Source organism: Neolamprologus brichardi, chromosome 18 (genome assembly GCF_056152115.1).
Source record: "Neolamprologus brichardi isolate AB-2024 chromosome 18, ASM5615211v1, whole genome shotgun sequence".
NCBI classification, from domain to species: domain Eukaryota; kingdom Metazoa; phylum Chordata; class Actinopteri; order Cichliformes; family Cichlidae; genus Neolamprologus; species Neolamprologus brichardi.
In genome coordinates this window covers 22,569,686-22,592,236 of record NC_142121.1, presented here as the reverse complement: position 1 = coordinate 22,592,236, position 22,551 = coordinate 22,569,686, and the positions used below count along the sequence as shown (strand labels likewise).

The 22,551-nt window shown below is 41.1% G+C and overlaps 3 protein-coding genes across 3 annotated transcripts; 2 read left to right on the top strand and 1 right to left on the bottom strand.

Annotated features, from left to right (window-relative positions):
* Window positions 1-2,869: 2,869 nt before the first annotated feature.
* On the top strand, window positions 2,870-12,378 carry ppm1la (protein phosphatase, Mg2+/Mn2+ dependent, 1La). The gene is made up of 4 exons (XM_006786530.3): window positions 2,870-3,802; window positions 7,544-7,718; window positions 9,129-9,290; window positions 9,486-12,378. The coding sequence occupies exons 1-4, from the start codon at window positions 3,404-3,406 to the stop codon at window positions 9,839-9,841; spliced, it is 1,092 nt and encodes a 363-aa protein (XP_006786593.1). The 5' UTR covers window positions 2,870-3,403; the 3' UTR covers window positions 9,842-12,378.
* A 485-nt stretch (window positions 12,379-12,863) lies between these two features.
* On the top strand, window positions 12,864-15,863 carry arl14 (ARF like GTPase 14). Its single transcript, XM_035906000.2, has one exon. The coding sequence runs from the start codon at window positions 14,698-14,700 to the stop codon at window positions 15,298-15,300; it is 603 nt and encodes a 200-aa protein (XP_035761893.1). The 5' UTR covers window positions 12,864-14,697; the 3' UTR covers window positions 15,301-15,863.
* A 2,297-nt stretch (window positions 15,864-18,160) lies between these two features.
* Window positions 18,161-22,291, bottom strand: LOC102785764 (zona pellucida sperm-binding protein 3-like). Its single transcript, XM_006786527.3, has 9 exons — window positions 22,183-22,291; window positions 20,769-21,230; window positions 20,530-20,645; window positions 20,347-20,450; window positions 20,000-20,174; window positions 19,764-19,881; window positions 19,038-19,123; window positions 18,564-18,829; window positions 18,161-18,386 (listed from the first exon to the last, which is right to left on the bottom strand). Exons 2-9 carry the CDS (start codon window positions 21,177-21,179, stop codon window positions 18,289-18,291), a joined length of 1,374 nt encoding a protein of 457 aa, XP_006786590.2. The 5' UTR covers window positions 21,180-21,230; window positions 22,183-22,291; the 3' UTR covers window positions 18,161-18,288.
* Between the last annotated feature and the right edge of the window lie 260 nt (window positions 22,292-22,551).

The following is a 22,551-nucleotide window of genomic DNA, read 5'->3' as shown; positions in this document are numbered from 1 at the left end:
CAATAATTCTCTCAGCTTTCTGAAGGGTTTTCAAACTTTTTCTTTGGACATTGGCTGCTTTTACACTAATTTACAGTGCAGTCCTTGAACTCTACTATTTTAGCCACCTTACACTGACCTTTGAATCGCTCAAGCATAAGAAAGGCACTTAACTTAAGGGATGAGCCGGTGTTGTGTGTCTATATAATAAAAGGTTGTTACCAGCAGCCTGTCACAAAAACACATAATGTGTTCCCATTTCTTTAGTTGAATCTACACAAAATGCCAAATACACAGTTTGAAAGGCCTAACATATTTCAAATTGTTTTAAGAAGGAAGGCTTCCTGGACTCAGAACACTCCCATTTTAGGTGGTCTTTGGAAGGAATACATGTACACTAAGATATCCAAAAACGTCAAGGCACTTTCATATGGAATTAATATAAGTTTATTCTCAAAGAATTGTTCTATTTAATCTAAAGCTCATTGCAATTGCTGCTTAAACGTAGTACAAAGTGTGACATTTGTTGATTCTGCTTCACAAAATGAGTTTACTATAAACTATTTTAATTTTAAAACCTCATTTTTAATCTATAGGCCAGTGTCCCAGCTGCAAAGTATTTTTTACATTGATAGAATAAAAAGATGGTTGTATTGGTTACCAGAACACGAATATGCCATATGCACAGGTAACATTATTTACCCCATGGCTAAGTACTACATGGACTTTCATAATAATAATCCTTCTACACTATAAGTGGCTTGAATTAAGGAGAGGTACTATACAAAGAAGTCTTAACCAAAATGAACCTTTTTGGATTTGTAAAATACAGGCCACTAAAAATTCTCCCTTTGAAGATGCATATATGTTATCATTAGTTGATTTCACTGTGTTGTCTTTTCTTTTGTCTGACTTGGATTGAATTTGAGCTCTTGCATCTGCCAGGTTACTGAGGACTCCTCCTATTGTTGAAGTTTTACTGGTGGAATTTTCCACTCTCACCCTGAGTGGAAGTTTTCTACTACTGGAACACCACATGTCGAAGACCCCTTAGGGAGCAGAGGTTCAGTGTGTTCATGGACCGTGTTTTCACCCAGATGAAGGCCCGTTTGCTGAAGAAATATAACCAAGATAAAGAAATAAGAATAAAGGCACTTTTATTGTATAAGAAAAAGAAAGTGCCTTGGAGGTGGGGTTTTTTTTTTTTTGTTTTTTTTTTGGTATTTTAGGCATAACATTGTATTTTTGCAACAACAACTTGATTCCCAAAGAAGTATTAGCATTGTATTGGCTCCTACCTCAATGCATGGCTCCTACCTCAATGCATGGCTCCTACCTCAATGCACACTGTGCTGTCGATCTTACGTGCTGCACAATAATGTTTAATATTTAGTATTTACTGTCATATTCCCATATATCATTGTGATGTTGTTTATTGTATTACTCTCGTTTTCTTCTGCTTGTTTTCTTTTTTCTTTCTCAACAGGTGATCCAGGTGATCGATACATGTATTTTTTTCTTTTTTTTTTTTTTTTGCTTATTCTGTTTTTTGCCCTTTTCCCCCGTCCCTCTTCTCAACTGTTTTTCTTTCCCTCTTTCTTTCTCCCTTTTCTTTCCCCCAGTCAAGTCTGTCCCGTATTCAGCAAGTGAAAATAAAATAAAGAATAAAAGGTGAATCAAATGGACCATTACGGCAAAGCTGGGATGGTCAATTTGGTAAAGAAAATCCGTTGGGCATCTTTCTTCGCCTTTAGACAATAATTCTGATGGCAAAAGAGCCAAACGGGACAGGCAAAAGAGAAAAAAAAAAAAAAAGAAAAAAGTATTAGCTAAAAACTGGGCATTTCTTAGCATGGAGTGCAATGTGTGCTTAGGAGAAGACAGGCCTTAAAAAGAACTACTTACAGCAGATGAACAGTATCTGAAAGTCCTTAGAACGCAGGAAAAATTCCAAAAAAAAGACCTGACAGATGACCTGAGAGATGCATCGGGAACCTGCAGTTGATCCATCTACTGTTTATCAAACCCTGATCAGAAATGGTCTCAGTGGTAGTTGTCAAGAAGTCATTCTTAAGGAGAGGAAATAGGGGGAAAAGGATGAGGTATGCAAATAACACAAGATCTGAACTGACATTTGGTGCCAATAGGTCTAATTTGAGCGATAAATCCAAATTTAAAGCTTTTAATTGTTATGATTTCTCTGCCTGGAATTGTTCCTTTACAACTTTATGTGCCTCCCCCCGCCCCCTTCCATCATTTGACTCCAAGAATGTAAATGATAGAATTGGAAGTGAGTGTTATACCTTAAACTGCCACCAGGAGGTGGCATTTTTCAACCACTGCTGTAAAGCATAAAGACATCGCCCCCCATTAGTTTAGGGCCAAAAGCTGCCTGTTTTGAAACGACCACATAATTGTATCTACTTTTAAATACTGTTGCATGAGTATTGGGACTAATTTACGACTGTTTTCTATTCTGGTGCATTTTTATTTTGGGCCTTGTTAAATGTTCTCCATAACAGTCAGCAGCCCCATAAAACATCACATTATCACACAGTATTTTAAGTCATACGAAGTGAAAATGCCGCTAACTAGATTATGACTGTGATGTATTACACTAGATGACCTCATCATCTGATTCCGCAGTCACCACCATTTGTCCAGCGTTCTGCTTGCGCATGGTATGAGTTTGCGGCTGCGCAGTCTCGTCAGTGCCGACTGCATTTGAGGAACGAGTGGACGTGAAGTTTCTCGCTGTGAATAAACCGTTTCCGCTGGTCTTTCAACATAAAGCACCTGATTTGGCCGCATTGCTCGCAGCTCCTGCCTCTTCTACTATTTTGCTTCGTTAAACACACATTCGGATTTCCGATATTGTTCTCGCTCACTGTTGGTGGTTTGACAGTTCTTAAGTAGGAAGGTGTATGTGTGTGTGTGTATGTGAAATGTGTTGTTGATGCGGAGACTGAATCGGCACATATCTGACAGTAGGAACGGGGTCAGCGGTGAAAAAGAAGGACATATTGCAGTCACTTCGTCCCCCTGGTGACTCCTATGTCTGTCAGCGTGGTGGGTCTAACCCAGAAAATCCGTCGTTTTACAATGGGTTGTGGGAGATCGGCTCAACTCGGAGAATCCTCTTGCAGCTGTTTAGAGAGCCGGGGATAGGACCAAGACGTTGTGTTGAACCAATGAGGCTGGCCTCCTCTCTTTTGTCCTCTGTTTTCGGCCGGGTGTCTGGCAGCCAAGCTGTGCACAGTGCGTAAATGCGCTCGGAGCAGGCAGACCGAGCTCCGAACAAATGTTTAAATCCTGTCTTTTTCTGACATAGTGGTAGTTAATCGATTTCTTCATAGTTCCGCTGAGCGGATGGAGTGAATTGTGCAGACGGGGGGAGAGACAGACCGCAGTTTGGTTGCGTGTGATGATAGGAGACACAATGACGCTCTTGTCTCTTTTGGGTCGGATCATGCGTTATTTTCTCCTCAGGCCGGAGACATTGTTTCTGTTATGCATAAGCCTGGCGCTGTGGAGTTATTTCTTCCACACGGACGAAGTCAAAACCATCGTCAAGTCCAGCCGGGATGCGGTGAAGATGGTGAAGGGGAAAGTGGCGGAGATGATGCAGAATGACCGGCTGGGAGGCCTCAGTGTCCTGGATGCAGAGTTCTCCAAAACCTGGGAGTTCAAGAATAACAACGTAGCCGTGTACTCCATACAAGGGAGGAGAGACCACATGGAGGATCGCTTCGAGGTGCTCACCGACATCACCAACAAGAGCCACCCGTCCATATTCGGGATATTTGATGGTCATGGTGGCGAGGTAAGCTGGAAGCAAGAGGTTACGAGGGCCCATTTTAATTTATTTTTTAGCAGCACAGTGAATTTGGTAGGTAAAGAGAACGTGACGTATCTTAGAGTGCAGTTTTATTTAATGCTGCTACATTTATAGATATTCAAAAAAAAAATCTTAATTTAGCCTTGTTGAGTGGGTTAATTTGCTACCAATCAGGGTTTGAAATAACAAAAGTTAAGGTTACAAACTTTCCACAGGGGTGGTAGAGAGCTCCCCCTCCCCACTTGTATTCCCTTGTTTGAACACCTCCACCACTGCCAATCAGGGAGGTGACTTGGATTTCATCACAAAGGGCGTGTGTGTGTGTGCGTGTGCGTGTGTGTGGAAGAACAATGGTTTGTAGTATGTGTGTGTATGTGCGTGTGTGTGCCCTCCAGTCCCCATGTTATCAAGGGTCAGTTGTTTCTCAGGATTGCCTGAAGAGCAAATGTCCTGCGCCATCTGTCACACCATCACCACTGTCCCACAGAGCTCCCAGTATAGGACATATTTTTGCATATTTCACTCAGTGATAACGTCTAAGAATAAGAGTGCCATGCAGCTATAAAAGTATGGGAAAAAAGGAAGTTTTGTCCCTAAATGCAGTATATGCTCAATAAAAATGGTCTGCTGTTCCCGTAGAGCAAATCGGAACGAGCCTGAGTCATAAATCTTATTTCTAATTTGGAATATTTTCCACATACGTATTATCTGTTGCACTTTATGATACAGTCCATGACTTAGCTTGTAATTCCTACATGTGATTAAAAGGGTAGCAATTCTACTGTAAGTACTTTTAGGTAACTTCAAGTACTTTACAGGAAAGAATAAATAAATCATACCCTCAGTAATCTTAAGCAGTGACCAACTTTGGGGTATTTGAGCAGAAAAGAAAAACACTACTTCTACTGTAATATGCATTACTTTTAGGGATGTGAACCATTTTATGAAGTGGCTTAACCTTACAGTTTTACAATGTAAATATGCCCCACCTTTAGGGCCATGGGCTGTATTGTAGAGTGGCCTAAAGCCCTTTCTGACATCATAAGTATAATTTACTTTTAGAGTTGGCAGTTGTATTGTGGAGTGCCTCAAACTCCCCATCTTGAATAATAATAAAAAAACAGATTCTACTTTAAGGTGTGTGGGCTGTGTTAAAGAGTGGTTTAACCTCCCTGTCTAACGTTGTAACTACACCTTTTTTATGGTCTTGGGTCCTATTATGGAGTTATTTAACCTTGCCCTATGAGAAATAAGCTCGAGCAGCACTTGTAGTTTTAAGAACAGCTTTATTGTTCATGTTTCAGCTTCTTGCTTTCATTGGGGTCACCATAAAACATATCGAAAAGTTTAAATTGCATATGTATAAAGCAAAACTTGAGTTTTAGCGCTTTATTCTGGTGTACCTAATGAAATTGCACCCTAAATAAATATATCTGTTTTTATTTTTATTTTGAAAATTAAGGAGTTGTGAAAATGTTTTTTAATTTCTTAATCTAACTTATTTTGCTTCAGAGCTTTTCAATATCCAGTTTAGTATCATTAACAGGCCAAGAAAACAAACTGTAGTTCACATTTGACTTGAAACAGTGAAACTGGGATTTTTGCTTAAAACTATCTGAAACAGTAAATCAGAAGAGTTGGTGATTACATCCAGTCTATCCTCTCTTTTAAGCACATCTTAAGGGATTCATTAGACACAGGCAATTAATTTGCTGTCTTAAGGTAACAGGCATTAGTTTGTTAGCTCCCAGAAATGCTGTAACTGTTGGCGTCCGGATGTGTTCAGTCACAGGGAGGTAAACAAACAGACTGTGTTTAACCTTTCTGTCTCTTTCTACTGTGTAAACAAATATTTTTCTTTCCTCTAATTCCCGATCTTGTACCCTCTTTCTCCTTTTCACACTCAGTGTCTACTGTTTTTCTTTGCTCCCTTTAGTTTCTGTAGTTCACAAGTCAGATTTGTGTTGCTCTGTCTGGTTTGTTTATGTGTTTTACTCAGGTTTGCCCCCCTTCTTTTTATCAGTAGTCACAAAGGCTTTGGACTTGTATTGGGTTGCTTTGACATCGACCTCAGCTGCTTTAGGGTCATTAGCATCAGTGCACAGAACACATGCTGTAACATGCAAACACAGTAACCACAATTCCCAGTATAAAAACTAGGCTCTAGTAAAAACGAACTACGTGGGACCCTCAATGCTAATGATATGCAGGCACAAACTGTAGGAAGTGACATTTGTTTCCTGCTGATCTTTTTTTTTTTTGCACTTTCGTGCATTTGGAAACACACACAAACCCTCACACATCACCAATATTGAATGAAGCCATACTGCCAAGCCAAATATGGGCAGATAGAACAGGCCGTCTCTGAGTACAGGGTGTCCTGGCTCTGAAAATATGCGCAACATTCCTCAAACATGTCTGTGTTTTTCTTTATAGTTTTTATTTTCTATTAAGGCACAAATTGTGGCCTTGAAATATAAAAGTCAGCACAAGCTGCTGCTCCATTTTTAACTTGCCTTACAGGGGGAGAGACTATTTGCTTTGACTAGTTTACACCTTAAACGGGCTTTCACGTTACTTTGCTGTACAAACTAAAGTTCAATCCTGCATGCTGGCTCTGGGAAGAAGTAGAATGTAATAAAACAGCACAGTTAATAAGAAATCAAGATCCATAATCTGTATTTTCACTTTAAATGGGGCTGAGATGATATTTTACATTAGCTGATTAAATGTAAAGGCTGTAAAATATTGGAGCCCTTCGAGAGGTTTGTAACTGCACTCAGTCTGGCATTTCCTGCTATTTACTGCAAATGGAAATTTACACTTGAAGCTCTTTCCCTGATCCAGCCTCCCTCAGTGCTTCTCCTCCATTAAATAGATCATTGAGCACAGGAAGCAGACAGGGACTTGATTTGTCCCTCCTGATAATTAGACATAATTAGACATTTCATACACTTCATGGTAAATATTTTGAGCAATATCACGGTTCAAATGTCAACTGCGCTCGTGGATAAACCTGATAAACCCGAGTATTATTTTTTATTACTGCATCACGTCAGAAGGGAGCAAAATGAAAGCGCGTGGACTGAAGGGCACAAAGTGTCCTCGTTTCGTAGGAGCTGTGAATCTGAAATATGAATGCAGGGACATCAAGATGGTGTAAAAGGCTCCCGTTTTTAGATTTGATTTGCCAGCATTAGCATAATGGAAATCTTGGCGAAGAAAACGAGGGTGGAAGCAGATATGTGAAGGGAGGAGGTGGAGGAGTGGGCTGGAAGAGGAGGAGGTTGCTCAATAATTCAGCTCTGAACACCTGGTGTTAAAGCACTCCTCTAAATTAAAGTTGTGTTGCCTGGCGAGACATAAAAAATAATCTGAATCATAACCTTATTTATTCTGTCTTTCAAAGCTGGGGAACATTGTATTTATTCAACACGATGAAATCTATCCATATATTACGGCACCAAAAGTTATATGAAAAGTCACCAGAAATCAACATTAGATTTATAACCAGTATATCCAATATAAATCTAGCAGGCATTAAATAAAAAGAGTTTGACTGCTGACCACTTTTCAGTATTTGTTTATTTTTGGCTCTGTTTTGGGCAGCACCAGTCTAAGGAAACATCTGTTTGCTATTTCTTTCTACTTATTTGTTATGATCACAGGCACTGTCCTGTGTCTAATCCTCTCTGTGCCTCCCTTCTTCCCCTTCTGACGTCTTAGGCTGCAGCTGACTATGTGAAGGCCCACCTGCCCGAGTCCCTGAAGCAGCAGCTGCAGGCCTTTGAGAGAGAGAAAAGAGAGAGCGCTCTCTCGTACGCCAGCATTCTCGAGCAGCGCATCCTGGCTGTGGATCGTGACATGCTGGACAAGCTCTCTGCAAACCACGATGAAGCAGGTCAGAAGGAGGAGGAGGAGGAGGGTGGAAGGAAATGGGGAAAAAAGGATATGTGGTCAGTGTGTGTGGGGGGGAAACTTTGAAACTAAAATTGCCACATGAGACAAATAGAGGAAGCACGTCTCACATGTCTTGTAAACACACTGTGCAAGCACTTTTGCCAAGACGTGTCAAGAGTATTCCTTTAGTGCAATTTAATATAAAGCTGGCTGTTTGCATAAAAGTTGGCATGTTAAGAACGATGCTTTCGAGTACTCTCATTTTCACGCTCTCTCCTCTTAAGGGACTTGGCGGCATTGGAGAACCTCACCTATGAAAGAAAATCCTCACAATTTCCTGTCTAATATGCTGATCCAGATTTACGCTGATGTTTCAGAGAAACAGTTCAGATTGATTGGTTGGTGGCATTTGATACGTCTGCCTGGGAAAACAGTTTCCCCATATTTTTGACCTACTATTATTTTTCATTATTGATGTTTTTTTTTTTTGGTGACAGTCTGCCACAGCATCTCATCAGGATAGTGACGATACAGTTAATGACTGGCCACTGGCACAATGGTGTCTCTATAAAATTAATTTTAATAATTGAGCTTGATCTAGTATTGACCCATAGGTACTTTATTATGGAAAACTCTGTTTCTTAGAGTGGCCTCTACATGTGTTTCATCCTCTCTTTCTTTATAGTTTCAATCAGTGATTTAATGTTTTCCTCTTCTAATCGTCTTTGGATCAGATTTTAAAGCTCACATTCATACATGTCATCGAGCATATTCTTTAAGGTGTAATTTAAGTTTTATCCTCTGAAATCCCTCTGTGGTAGTGTGAAAATAAATTCATTACAGGAAAGGTGCTGCTATAGCTCACTGGGATGAGTGGGGTTTGCTGCAAGTCATCCCCCCATCCTCTTCCTGCTTTTATGTCCACCCTCTACATTGTACAATATAGGTATAATACAAAAAAATAAATCTTAAAAACAACAACAACAACAAAAAACACCCCATACTTGAAACATATCTAGTGTATGCATTGCTGTAGTGTAGTGGTGTACAGGTTTGCGAAGCAGCAAAACAAATCACTTGAGTTTTGCATCAGTAGGGGCAGCTGGAATAAAAAAATTTGCCTAATCAAATATTTGGAGCTATCTGAAGTCATGAGTTCCGTTCTCAAAAGCCTGCATAAACAAAACAAAATCTAGTTTTAAGTATTACTGTTAATCTGGCATAAAGATTATTTGTTATATTTTGTGGTGTGATTAAAATAAAAAAAGTTAAAGGATAATATAAGCTCACAAAGATGTGCCTGTAACAATTCTGAGGGTTTTTTTTACTTGTAGCTGGTTACAGTACAAAAATCACTAATGATTAGTGTTTGGATTTTTGTTTTTGTCTTCTCTTTGAATTTCCCACACAGGAACGACATGTCTGATGGCGCTGCTGTCAGATAGAGAGCTCACAGTGGCCAACGTTGGAGACTCGCGTGGTGTGTTGTGTGACAAAGATGGGAATGCTGTCGCCCTATCGCATGACCACAAGCCGTATCAGCTTAAAGAGCGCAAGAGAATCAAGAGGGCAGGTAAATAATGAGTATAAGAGTGTAACATAAAGCTTAGGCGTTGTGTACCTGCTGTGGATATGGGGTCCTTTGTCGCCATCTGTTGGTCTGTTCTGGGAAATCACTGAGTTCAATTCAATGCAGTGTTAGAAATAGGTTGTGATTAAAGTTATTTCTTAAACTTTAAATTGGAATTTTTACTCTTTTTACTTTTAGGAGGCTTCATCAGTTTTAATGGATCGTGGAGAGTCCAGGGAATCCTCGCTATGTCCCGCTCCCTTGGGGATTACCCACTGAAGAACCTTAACGTAGTCATTCCCGACCCTGACATAATGACCTTTGACCTGGACAAACTGCAGCCAGAGTTCATGATCCTGGCCTCTGATGGCCTGTGGGATGCCTTCAGCAACGAGGAGGCAGTGCGCTTTGTCCGCGAGCGCCTGGACGAGCCTCACTTTGGTGCCAAGAGCATCGTCCTACAGTCTTTCTATCGTGGCTGCCCTGACAACATCACCGTCATGGTAGTGAAGTTTAAAAGTGGAGCAGGGGGGAACAGCAAGGCAGGGGAGTAGGTGAGGGTCGAGTTTAAAGCTTGCGTCATGATCAGTATATTTTTCCTCCCATCTTCTGGATGTATCAGTAAGTACATCATCACGGAAGGACTGGGAGAAGTATAGATTTTGACTGGGCTTTTAACTAATGCACACACATACAGAGAAATGTACACACACACACATGCAATGATATGAGAAAATGAAGCTAAATTTAATTTGACACCTGATGGAGAAAAGGGCATTTAAATACAATACAGTTCACTGCCATCTGCTAAACGGATGAGGCATTGATTAAAATATTGAAGTACAGTACCAAGACTACCAGACACAGGGGAGGGGGGTGGGGTCTTTTAACCAGCACACATTAGACTGTGATGACATCACTGCTGTTTACTGTACATGCACACGCACACGAATGGTACATGTCCACTGGAGGCTTCTTCAGAGGAGGCTTCAACCAGTGCCTGCACAACAATTACTGTCCATCTGCAAAAACACCACCCGGCTTGCTGCATTTTGATGATTCTCTGATTGTACGCATTTGTTAGACTTTCAAACAGGAATAATAATTTCTCAAATGTAAGAAGACTCCAGTGGATCCATACCTCTGATGACAATACACACATATCACTTTTGAGTATTAAGCACCTATTTTGTGGCTTGAGGAGTGACGGTAAAAGCTTTGGGAGATTTATTGTTTTTGCATTTATTTAAAATCCATGCTCAGCACAGCAGATTTTAAAACTAAGCAGTCACATAAAGAGAAGGGGTAGAAGGTAAACACTGACAAGGGCTCGTGGCTTATTGAGCTGATAATTTTCTTTTTAGGTGACACACATTTTAAACATCTTTAAATTAAATGTCTTTTTTTAAGTGATGCTGGAAGTCAATTTTGGAGTATCTGATAATTCATTGACCAAATAAATGCTAAATAAGCTTCTTTTTTTTTTAATTTAAATATTGCACATCAATTTAATCAACTTAGAATAGGCATAAAGACGATCTGAATGTCCATATTTTTTTCAAAATGTGTTTAAATGTTGAGGGTCAGTTGTTTCATTGCATTAAGATTGACAAAAAAAAATCCATTCTGGTTCTTATCCTGCAAGATCAACAATAGAGTGGACTCAGATGTTTCTTCAGCTATTTGAACATTTACATCTAGTTCCCAGACATGGATTAAGCCTGATCCTAAACCATAAACTTTAATCATTGTTGATCTTCATTTAATTTTTCTTTTAGTCTGGGGCTTGTTTCAATCCATGCCTGGGAAACCTGGTGTTATTTTCTTCACCTCTGAAGAATCCTTAATCAATATTACCCTAACCGAGTGACTTTAAAGGCTGAAACTTAACATTTTGAAAGAAACTTATCAAGTCTGTAGAAGGTGTGTGATACTCAAAAGTGAAATGTGTGTGTGGAAAGCAACTTTAACTACACACATACATCACATGAGCCACAATCTTATAACCATCTATCAAATATTGTGTGGATCCTCCTTGCCAAACACCTCTGATCCATCAGAGTGTATTCACTGGAGTTCTGAGAGGTTGGTGTGTGGGACAGGGATGTTGGCACTGGATGCTTTGGCTCATGTGGATTTCACGGTGGTGGCTCTAATCTGATGCCCAGTTGGCTCTCGATTTTGGGGTCCCTGGAGTTATTCGTGGGCAGTTTTATATAGTGGTTGAAAGTGCGTTGCCTTGCTGGGAGAGGCCATTCTTGGTCTGCAGCAGTGCTTAAGTGGGTGAGATGTCATCAAGGTTACTTGCTCCACTTGTCAGTAGTTTAAATGTTGTGGCTTATACATGTAACTTCCACAGAAATACATATGGTTCTAAAAAAAAATGCACTTTTCAGATGTTTATTTTTTGGAATGGTAAATTCTTACATATCAGCAAACGTAAACACTGTTTACCCTCAGCAACGCAAGAGGGTTTCACTCTACGTCGAGCCCGACACTCACCTGTTTGCGAGGCTATACGGAGGAAACGCAAACTGTTCCATCCAAGTGGACTTACACTGTCTGTATCAGGGCATGTGCTTCAGCTTAACCATGTTCACGAACGAATGACCTAACGGCGTCCAGCAACGGACACTGGTGGCTGTCTTCGACCTGCGAAGCACACGAAGCAAGGAGGTGCAACGGACACACCTCGACCACGAAAGACTAAACGATGTCGCATCACGAACTGTACAGCTGCAGCCAGAATGCTTGTAATTAGAAATACGATATGCTCCCGAAGCAATACAACTGGTGTCAATGACGCAGTCTGTCAAGGAAAGTTACCGTAAACCGTGCTTGATTTACTGCTGTTTTAAATTCACCTTTTACCACTGTGTATCATGACTTCATCAGTCGAGAGAGGGGAGTTTTGTTCCTTTTGTTTTCTTTCTTTTATTTTAACAGTTTACCCAATGCCTTATTTATTGTTATGTTTTTTGGATGTCTCAGGCAGATTGCCAAACCAGTATGATGTATTTTCAGTTTTGTCCTTCTGTACATGAGCAGAAGTTTACAATAAAACAAATACCCGTGATTTTAACGTGAGAAAGTTGTAAGTATTAAATTCTTTCCTCTGAAATATATCAACCATTTTCATCTCCATCATCTCATGACAGGTATGATCAATTTGGATGTGTTTATTCTTTCCACATTTTATCATATATTAAATGCAATGCACATCACCTGCTGCCGGGTCTGTTGGAGAGCTCCACTGGAGCACTCCAGTCTTAAGTGCCTTCCGTTGCAAATATAGATTTTGGGGAGATGCAAACATCTTCTCAGATTTTTACCTCAAGACATTTCTTTTAAAGAATCTAGCTAACAACAGTCTCAAAGGCTAGGAGGGTGAGGTCACACTAAGATTGAGGGAAAACACGTGACATAGTCCGAGCGTTTCTGGGATGCTTCTCTCAGACCACAAATAGCTCTCTCACTCTCAGAGCTGCGGTCTGCAAGGTAACTCAACACCGCAGTCTTCAGCCTTGAAGCTCAGCGATGTCAAGTTCAGTGACACTCTGCACCAGGTGGCCAAACTCAGAATAGCCTCTACACGACTTCATCCCAATTCCTAAGACTAGTGTTGACTAATAACTATAAAAATCAACAGCGTCACTCATCGGCTTTACGGGAACGCTTTACCGCTGTTTATTTAAATTTGGCATGTTATACGAGAGATCAGTGCGTGTGGAAGACACGTGAGATTCACTAACAAGCAGGAATACACCACTTCTGGCTTAAAAAAAAAAAACCCTTAGATCGTTTTAGGAATCTTCTCGAAGTTCCAAACAACATGGGACAGCATGGCTCCAAATCTTCCATTGAAGCCCGTGCGATTTTTCAGAGCGATGGCGCAGCGGACATGTGTCAGAAAGCGGACACATGCTCTACCCCAGGCTCAGTTGTCCGCTTTCAGAAGAGGGTGACCAATCAGTCGGCCTGTCTTCACTCTTCCCCCCGGACAAGGCAGAAGTCAGAACTCGACTCTTGGCCCCTGCGTCGCCGTGACACCGGAGGACTGGTGTACGTGATGGATAACCCAACCGGCGGGGTGTGGGTGAAGCCGGAGGAGAAATGGTCCAGATCTTGATACAAAAAACTGAAATACAAATGATTTAATCAGTGGAATCAGTTGAGCATCTTACAGAGTAGCAGATGTTGTTGATTTATCTTCCTGCTGTGAGGTGAGCCTCCACTGTGCCCGCCCGCAATGCAGTGAGGTGGATTCAATCGACCCTCACCTTACCGAGGATTTGGCTGGACGGATCATTGAGATGAACGGATTTTTCTTTATTCTGTTTACATGTTCAGTGTTAGACTGAGAGGGAGATGGTGAGGGGAGGTGATTAGCCACCGAATCTATGTCTTTGTGTGCTCTATTATTCTGAATGATGTGAAGCAGAGTAAACAAAGGGATGGGGCCTGGCTGTAGTGCTTTGGTCGATGGTGTCATGGTGAAACCTGCACCCTACCAATGGCTGACCAACCTTTATTGATTTTGTCCCATTTTCCTTTTTTTTATTATTTGACTTTTATTTCTGTTTATAATTACACGTGTATGTGCTATACAACATACACGATTATTAAAATACAATATTTGAAAATAACGATGGTATTTTGGATGTGATGGAGTGACCTTGATTTAGGACGGAATGTCCACAAGGGGTAAAAGCTAAGATGTGCGTGACGTGACCTCAAGTTTACGTTGTTTGGCTGCTTCTGGTTTTCTAGAAGCACTGGAATCTGAGTAGATTTTTTTAATGTGGATGTCAGCGTGGAAACATTCATCTCATATTTAACATGGCTGACAAGCCAGTGTAGAAGTTGGTTCGAATACAAGAACTGTGTGTATGCAAACAGGAAGAACTTCGACGTTTTATTTATTTATTTAAGTTTTTCCAAGTGTCACTTTTTAATTCCGTGATTGGACATGTCATTCAAATTGTGAAATGTTGTAACAGTTTGAGGCATCGCAGTCACTAAGGCACCTTCCACTACGGTCCTTTTTAACTTTAACTGGTTTGGTGTAATTTGCTATTATTTAGTTTTTAATATTTAAGTCTGTTTGAGTACCCGGTTTTGTTTTCAGTGAGCTTTTGACACTTTTACGTATGCACATTTGTCAGCCTGATATCTTCGGATAACAAACATAAAGTGATGGAATAAATGACCAATAAAAGTGTAACTGGGGAACGGGAAACTTTGCCCTCTGGTGTGACGCCTTATCGGAACACAGTGCCTTAGCAGGGAACTAATGGATTATCCATTAAACCTCGGTAAACGCACTAAGCAAACACCGCGTCAGACGGGCACAGCGCGGAGGATGTGACTGTCCCACGTCAGTTAACACCCTTTGTATCTGCGCTTCACCATGGGATTATGGGTTTCCAAACCTCAAGTGCAAGTTCTTCTGCTGGGTCTGGACAACGCTGGAAAATCGACTCTCCTCTACAAACTGAAGCTCAACACTTGTGTCAGCACCGTCCCTACCATCGGCTTCAACGTGGAAATGCTCGAGGCCAGAAAGAACAGGAGAAAAATAGATATAACGATCTGGGATGTCGGCGGTCAAGGGAACATGCGCGACCACTGGCCGAATTTCTACCAGAACGCTGGAGCTATCGTGTTCGTCGTGGACAGTGCCGACCAGGAGCGCCTGAACGAAGCGCAAAGGGAGCTGGAAAGAACTCTGAGAAATGATGAGCTCCGGGGCCGTCCGCTGATTCTTCTCGCCAACAAACAGGACGTCGACGGCGCGCTGAATGTCACTGAAATGAAGGACAGATTCAATATGAGAAAGATCGGCCAGGAGCGGGATTGTTTCGTTCAGCCATGCTCTGCGGCGACGGGATTTGGAGTTGAGGAGGCCTTTAAACGAGTGGTTCAAGTGGTCAAACTTCCGTCAGAGCCCGGTGCAATGAAAGACAATATCAAGGATACAGTGCACTACCTCAGAACAAACACCAAACATTAACATTTATTTATAAGCAATGTGTTATTTGACAATATGACGAATGAGCTCTGACACTACCTTCTGCTTTAATTCCTTTATATCAACAATAAATCGTATTTAAAGAAATGCCATGTTTTGGTTACATTTCTATGATTCTTACGCCCACGGAGACATGCACTAATCATATAAACACGTAAGCTGTTTATTGGGTGTGCGTTTAGAAACTGCATATCCGTATCTCCTTTTAATTATTAAACGCAATTCTGTTATCTCACAGTCGTGTATCTCACTGACAGCATCGTCAACCCAGGGGAAAAGCGCAACAAAGACAAGTGCAAATAGGTTTGGATGATTTAGTTGTGTTGCACTGACTCTCGGCTGTAGTCTCCTTTGACTAGTGTTTCATTTCACTTATGTACGAAATGATAGATGCTGATAATCCACTGATTAGCTTTTCGCTTTCTAAATGGCTAGTCTGCAAAAACAATCTAAATGTGGTAAATGCTTACTGTATTCATTTTACTAGGCTGTATTAGAGTCTGACTGATTAAAGAGCAGATACTGTAGGCTTGGCAAACCCAAAATTGTTGCTCTTGTTTTCTGTTTTCTTTATCTTTGTTATGTCATATCACATCTAATCTATGAAGCATTAGATGTGATATGATAATAAATCGAGCCTCAGTGCTGAGAGTATTTAGCAGAAAATTAAGCTAAACCTGAACACTCACTTGGACACACTTTTTTTTGGAAGAAATGGAGGAATTGGATCAAAACATTTTCCAGAGGCATACAGTTCATGTTGTATGGAAATTCACCTGACGATATTTTGTGCGTTCTTCTCCAAAAATGCGCACTATAGTGGCAAATATCTCGAATATCGAATACTTGAATCTATAGTGCTACGTGTTCGTGCCTTGTAGCTTGTCCGTCACAGGATTCCGGTCGTCGATCTCTTTCCGTCCCGAACCGTCTCCTCATATGTCGGCAGATGTTTGCATTCATCGTATGTTGGCAAATGCGCAGCGGCAGCTGGATCCGCCGAGCTGTCCGGTGTACAGCTCTCCATAAGCATTTCTTGCGATGTGGTGGCGGCTGGCTGTCCATTTTGAGGTGGGATGTCCTGCCTTGATCTTGAACACAGCACCCTCTGGACAAAGTATCCCAACGCGAAGAGAAGCAGCAGAATAAGTATTCCAGAAAGTTTTCGGGTGACCATGGCGATGCTGTAGTACGTATAGTTCACCAACTCCGGGCAACAGGTGACAACAGAGGTGTTGTTTCCCTGCGTGCAGCATATCTGATCATTTCTGCAAAGGACGTCTCCGCATCTTCGGCTGCAATAAACAACCGTGCGAACAAAAAGGCAAGTAGTGAACAACGCCAGCAGTTGGTTTCTGAGGGAAAACATCGCCGATGTGTTCAACGGGATAAAACAACCCAGTGAGAGACAACAGCTAAAGCCCTGAAACAGGATGCAGGCGAGACGACGCAAATGCCCGGACTGAAACACTGACGCAGAGCATTATCCACTCACCGCATCCCCAGAGCATAGATAAAACGACGGACCAGGGTGGGTAATCAACAATCTTAAGTCTACGTATTAACAGTACCAATCGGCAGACGATAAACTGCAAGCATTCCCCGACTGAAAACGATCAGGCAGAGATCTGGACTTGCATCTGTAACCCCTGCAACGCATGAATATGCTAATAAAGCAGTGGCACTGAACTCCTAAGTGCTACTTCAGTGCGCTCCTGATTTGTTATGCACTTAGCAGGTTTATTGGTACAGCAACTCGTAAACAGCATACATATAGTGGCTTGTTCATCTGATATGCAAGTAAACAGGCGCCCGGGAAATCGACAAGTCGTGTCAGAAATGGCAATTAATCACGGAGAAGGGAGGGGACGCTGAAAACAAAGTGGCCCGTGCAGACTGCTTCAGCACCGCGGACAGCGCTCATCACGCCCACCGAGGACAACAACAAGGGGCGCTGTCCGAGATGCTGACGCCACAAAATCCAAGAGTATAAATGCTCCACTTGGCACGAGCGCAAAATTTTTCCATTTGCAATATTAATACCACTTTGCGTACATCAAGGGGTCAAGCCAGGCCATCCCCTTAAAAGGCCGCAATGTTCAGCGGACGTCCATTTAAGATGATCCGTACATGAGGCAATAAGTGCTACTAGGGAACTGCTGCTCTTGGAACGTGTTTGCTAAAACCCTAAAAGGCTGCTACACAAAAGCACAGATGTGACACTTTCTAATGTTTATTAAACATATTTACTGATAAAGTGTAAAGCTGCTCTTTTATGAATAAAAAGTTAGAAGACAAAGATGCAACAGTTTTAGTAATCCATCTCTCCAGGGAGCTGTGACTAATGTTACTGGATATATCTGAAAAGCCAGGATTTTATATTGCATCAAATACCCCTCATTGTGACAATAATGTGGTTACATGAGTAGGCTGAGGGTAGTAATGGAAGGAAGCGCTCTCTAATAGCATGTCTGCATATCTCCTTAATTGATAATGGTTGGCATGTTAGATGAATCTTTACAGCTGGCAAAAGGATGCATTGTTTGTGTTCAAGTACACAAGTAATGCATCCTTTTGACATCCACTTCTGTTGCTCGGGGCTAATGAGCTTGAGTGCTTAAAAACCCGATGCTAATTAAATTGTTTGCTAGCTCCATATCAAGTTCAGACTGAAAATTACAGGATGTTGTGGATTTGTTCATGTTTGTTGTCTATATAGCAGCTGAAGCAAAGAGTTTTGTGGTAGAAAAATACATAATTTAAAGAAACTGATGGCAAGCAGCACACACTTAAATGGCTGTAGAAGTTCAGACAAAACTTTATTTGAAAAATGTAACGGGCCTTATTGTGTTCTAGTGCAGAGGATGATCTACATTCATGGGATTTGTGTACAGCATCCACAACATGTTTGTAAAGTCAGCAGAGAAATCTTTATTTTAATCCTCACTCTCCAGTAAAGCATCCCGAGTCTCAGGTGGTCTTGTTTGAAACTACTGTTTTTGGGTCTGCTAAACTTGTGATATGGTTACTGAATGGCAGCACAGTTAAGGGTCCCAGCTGGAGTCTCCCTGTAAAAACAGGGAAAAAATAAAAATAAAATACAGATCACAGTGTCTCACTCAGGTTTCTTTGAGCTCCACTCAAGGTTTAATTATTAAATCTCTGAAATACAAGTTCAACAGCAATCCAATTTTAATGAAAAGGTGTTTAATAGCAGAAACCCACTGACTTAAGATTGTACTCACGTGCTACATAGTCTGTTCCTCCCTTCATTAATTTAGCAGAGGATTGCTCATGTTTTGTGTGCCTGCGCTGGTGTAATCTTGGACGGAAACGGACGTAAGTTGCTGGATGATGTTTGGGACTGTTCTGGACTAAACCTTCCAGTGAAGACAAGGTGGGCCTTGCTTTGGCATTCATAGTAGTTTGAGGTTGGGTGGACTGAGTTTCAACCTGGTGGGCAATATTACAGCTCCTACATGCCTCATCATTCCCGTCGACTGAACGCCACCTGGATAATGTGAAATTTAACATGTGTAAAATAAAATTTTACACATGATTCTGTGAAATCTGATATAACAAAATAAATATGTTGTACTTCAATAAGATTTTAGAGACATTGTTTTCATTATGTCCATCATGACTTATTTTCTGGTAACATGATAGCACAAATGGGCAACTGACCATTGCTGCACATAAAAATGACATGATTTTGGTACCTGTTCTCAGTTAAAGAGCAGGCCCGGTTTTGTGAGGTGGCAGTAATTGTGGCTGGAACAGCCTTTACATGGCAGGTTATATAAACCTGTGAATGAGACAAAAGTTAGGGACATAATTTGGCCAAAGACAGTTGAGATTAAGTCACTAACGTTGCCACTGCAGAACAGCCATCCCACTTCTTTGCTTTGAGAAATTCTTGAGTAGCTTCTACAGTATGCTTTAGGTCATTATCCCATTTCCCATTTTTGTCCTTCTCCCATACTCTATGCACAAGATAAGAATAGTTTCTTTGTTTCATCTGTCCAAAGACATGGCCCAATGATGGCTACCTTCATATGCACAGACATTTCTTTGGCCCTTATATTTAAACTTATAGTGAAAAGATAAAACAAACTCAACAACTTAAATCAGCTTCAGATAATATGTCTCCATTTTTCATAAAAACAAAGAAAGAGCACTGCCTGTTGGCCAAGTGTGCAACTACATATAAAATTATTGTTATTCTTAAACAATAATGCAAAAATTTGGGTGAAACCCTTGAATTAGAGTCGAAAGCTTTCAATCGCACAATGATTTTAAAATCCACTGTGGTGTTGTAAAGAAGCAAAACTACAAATATAGCATGTTTGGTTTGACAAATTATGGATCCAACTGTATATTACAGTAAAACACACAGGTCTCATATTGAACATATGTACTGTGGAAAGCCATTATTTACTATTAACCTGGTTGCTGGGTGATTGGTAAAAAATGAAGGCTTCTAGCTGGAATCTCAGCTTGTGTTCCTCGGTTCTTGGCAGAAAACGCGAGCTGGAGTTTGTCAGGTAAGCATCAGTAAGACATCTGTTATGTAAAAAACAAAGACAATTTAAAAATGAAAGCCTATGCCATGATATGAGTTTTACTATATGGAAATATAGGAATCTTTATTGAGAATTAACGATTTAGTAGTAGAACTCACCCATGCTCAACAAAATCATATCTTAATGCTACGTCTGCATCAGGAGTTGCTGTGCCAACACAATGGTCAATGTACACTCGCAGGGGCATGTGGTTACCAATAACAGCAGAGACTTCAAAATGAATCGAGTCACCAAGGAAATATGTATAAGACCCCCTCTGAAACGTCCAATCGTCTGCAAGATGGCAACAATTAAAGAATATAAAATAATAAAGTACACGTAACCCTCTAATGAATATTTCTAAAACCTGTGATGGCATTTTAAAGATGAATCTTTATGTGGTGACGTTAAGTATGACTCTTAGCAATAGCAGAACAATGTTTCATGGCTGTCATCCTTGTAATACCGGTCATGAGAAGCAGATGAAAGTCTATCTGGTCTTCTGCTGAAGCTGTCGCAACAAGTGGAACCCAGGTGGGATGCAGGGAAACGCCACCTACTGAATATTTCCTGGAAACAGACAGATTTCACACAGACACACAGATTTCCACAGCACACTGCAAACCGCTGTTCATGTGCATAGGCATACTTTTTGTAATGACATTCAACTGGAATAGCAGCTCCATCCAGTCTAAGTAAACCATCAGATGAGGGCTCAGGTGAGTAGACGAGCACATTGGCATAGATAAGCTTCTCTTTTGTGGACTGAAAGCAAATGTTAACATTTTAGTCTGCAACTCACACTTCATTTTGTTTTGTAAAAGAAGAAACTTTTGGCCAGAACACAGCAGTAACTGAGCCACGCTCCAGAGAACTAGCAGTGCTTACTGAGAGCTTTGTCCCACAATCCACCAGCTGGGTCCGGATGGTGAACTCCGCCTCTCCCGATGGGACTGCTCCGCACACTCTCTCCTCACCCGCTGAAATTGAGCCGAGTCTCAGATGTCCGCCGTCCACCTGTAGGCCTGTGTCAAACATGTCAGCCTGCACCACGACCTCCATGGCATCCGGTTGGCAATTTACCGTGACCGGACGAGGGCGCTCCCGGAGCTCCGTGCTCGGTTTCTGTTTTACCGCACCAAACTGAGGCTGGATGCGGCCATATGTCCCACCCTGGCTCAAGGAGTTTGTCACGCTTGACTCGCTGCTGTGAACTAACCGGCTGCTTTCTGCCAATACGCAAACGGAATACAAAACGATAAAGCACCAAGAAACGAAGCCGTGCAGGTAACAGTCCATGCTTTAGCCAGATTTTTGGAAGGAGCGATGAGTCCCCCGACAACACACCCTCTGAAAGAAAAAGCACCACAGCTGTAAGTGATTGCTCTCCAACACACCTGGTTTGACTGATTATAACCGTTTCACTGAGCATGCGTGCCCGTTACTTGAAACGTGACGACACAAAAGTGATTTTTTTGTTAAACAACAAGTTTAACTAAAGTGCAACAAGTTAAAAGCTTATTTTCGGCATCATTTTATTCATTTCGATTGTGTGGTCGTTTAGAAAATATAAATGCTATTGTATATATTTTCCACCAGGTGGCACTAAAACAGCTTAAAGTCAGTTTGTCGACAGGGATTGGATGATGTAATGGTGACTTCATTCCTCTGTTTAGAAGTGACTGTTTTTGCACTGAAGTTTGTCTTGAGCCTTACGATTTATTACGCCAGCTCTACTGGGATGTTCGTGAAATGACATTACTTAATAACTACCTAAAGTAAATAAAAAATAGTCTGATTTAATTCAAACTAAACCTGCCAACTAAACAAAAAAATACATTTATAAACTAGAAGGGGCAGCAGATGGGGCTTCTTTACCCTGGGTTTCCCCCTTAGTATACATTCAAGTTGCCCCATCATAAACACTTTTAGTCTATACTGATGAAACTTGGATACATTTTCATAGTATTAAATATATTAACAAGGTATTTTCTGCTTGTGTGGTGGGCTTGCCCATATCCACCTCAGCCTGGTCGCTTTCTTTCCTATCATGTTATCACATGTATTTGGATCTCCATCTCATTCTATCTTCTGTGCCTGATTGTGATCCTTTTTTCCCCTTTTTAATTTTTTTTTGTCTACCTCACATGTTTCTGTGGCAAAAATGTCGCACCTCTTTTCTCAGCCTCATAAGCCACAAATGTCAGCTGTGACAATTCAAACGAACAGGGAAGGGATGCGGACGGAAACAAAATTATATTTCATTTTCAGTTCGGTTTTATGAATAAACAGTTCACCTTACCTCTGCTTTCAAACCATCGTTCCCACAATTAACCTGTGTAACTTTCAGGTGGCACTTTAGGGCATTTACCTGATTAAATCAATAAAGTTTGTGTTCGAGTCAAGAAAACCTCAACAGCGTTTTACACGCTCACAAGTACAATGACGATGGTTTTTAGAGTATCCTGTTTGTCTGTTGCACAAGCATGTCTGAGCAACCTATACTAAATTCAATATCGAAACTGAAAGTGTGGCATGTTCGGATTTTTTTTCCTTTGTAAATAATGAATACAGTAGTTGATATTGTGAAAAATCAATGCGCTACTGCACACACCCAGAACCCTACATAATGTATGACATCATTTAGGAAACACCCAGTATATCGTGTTAC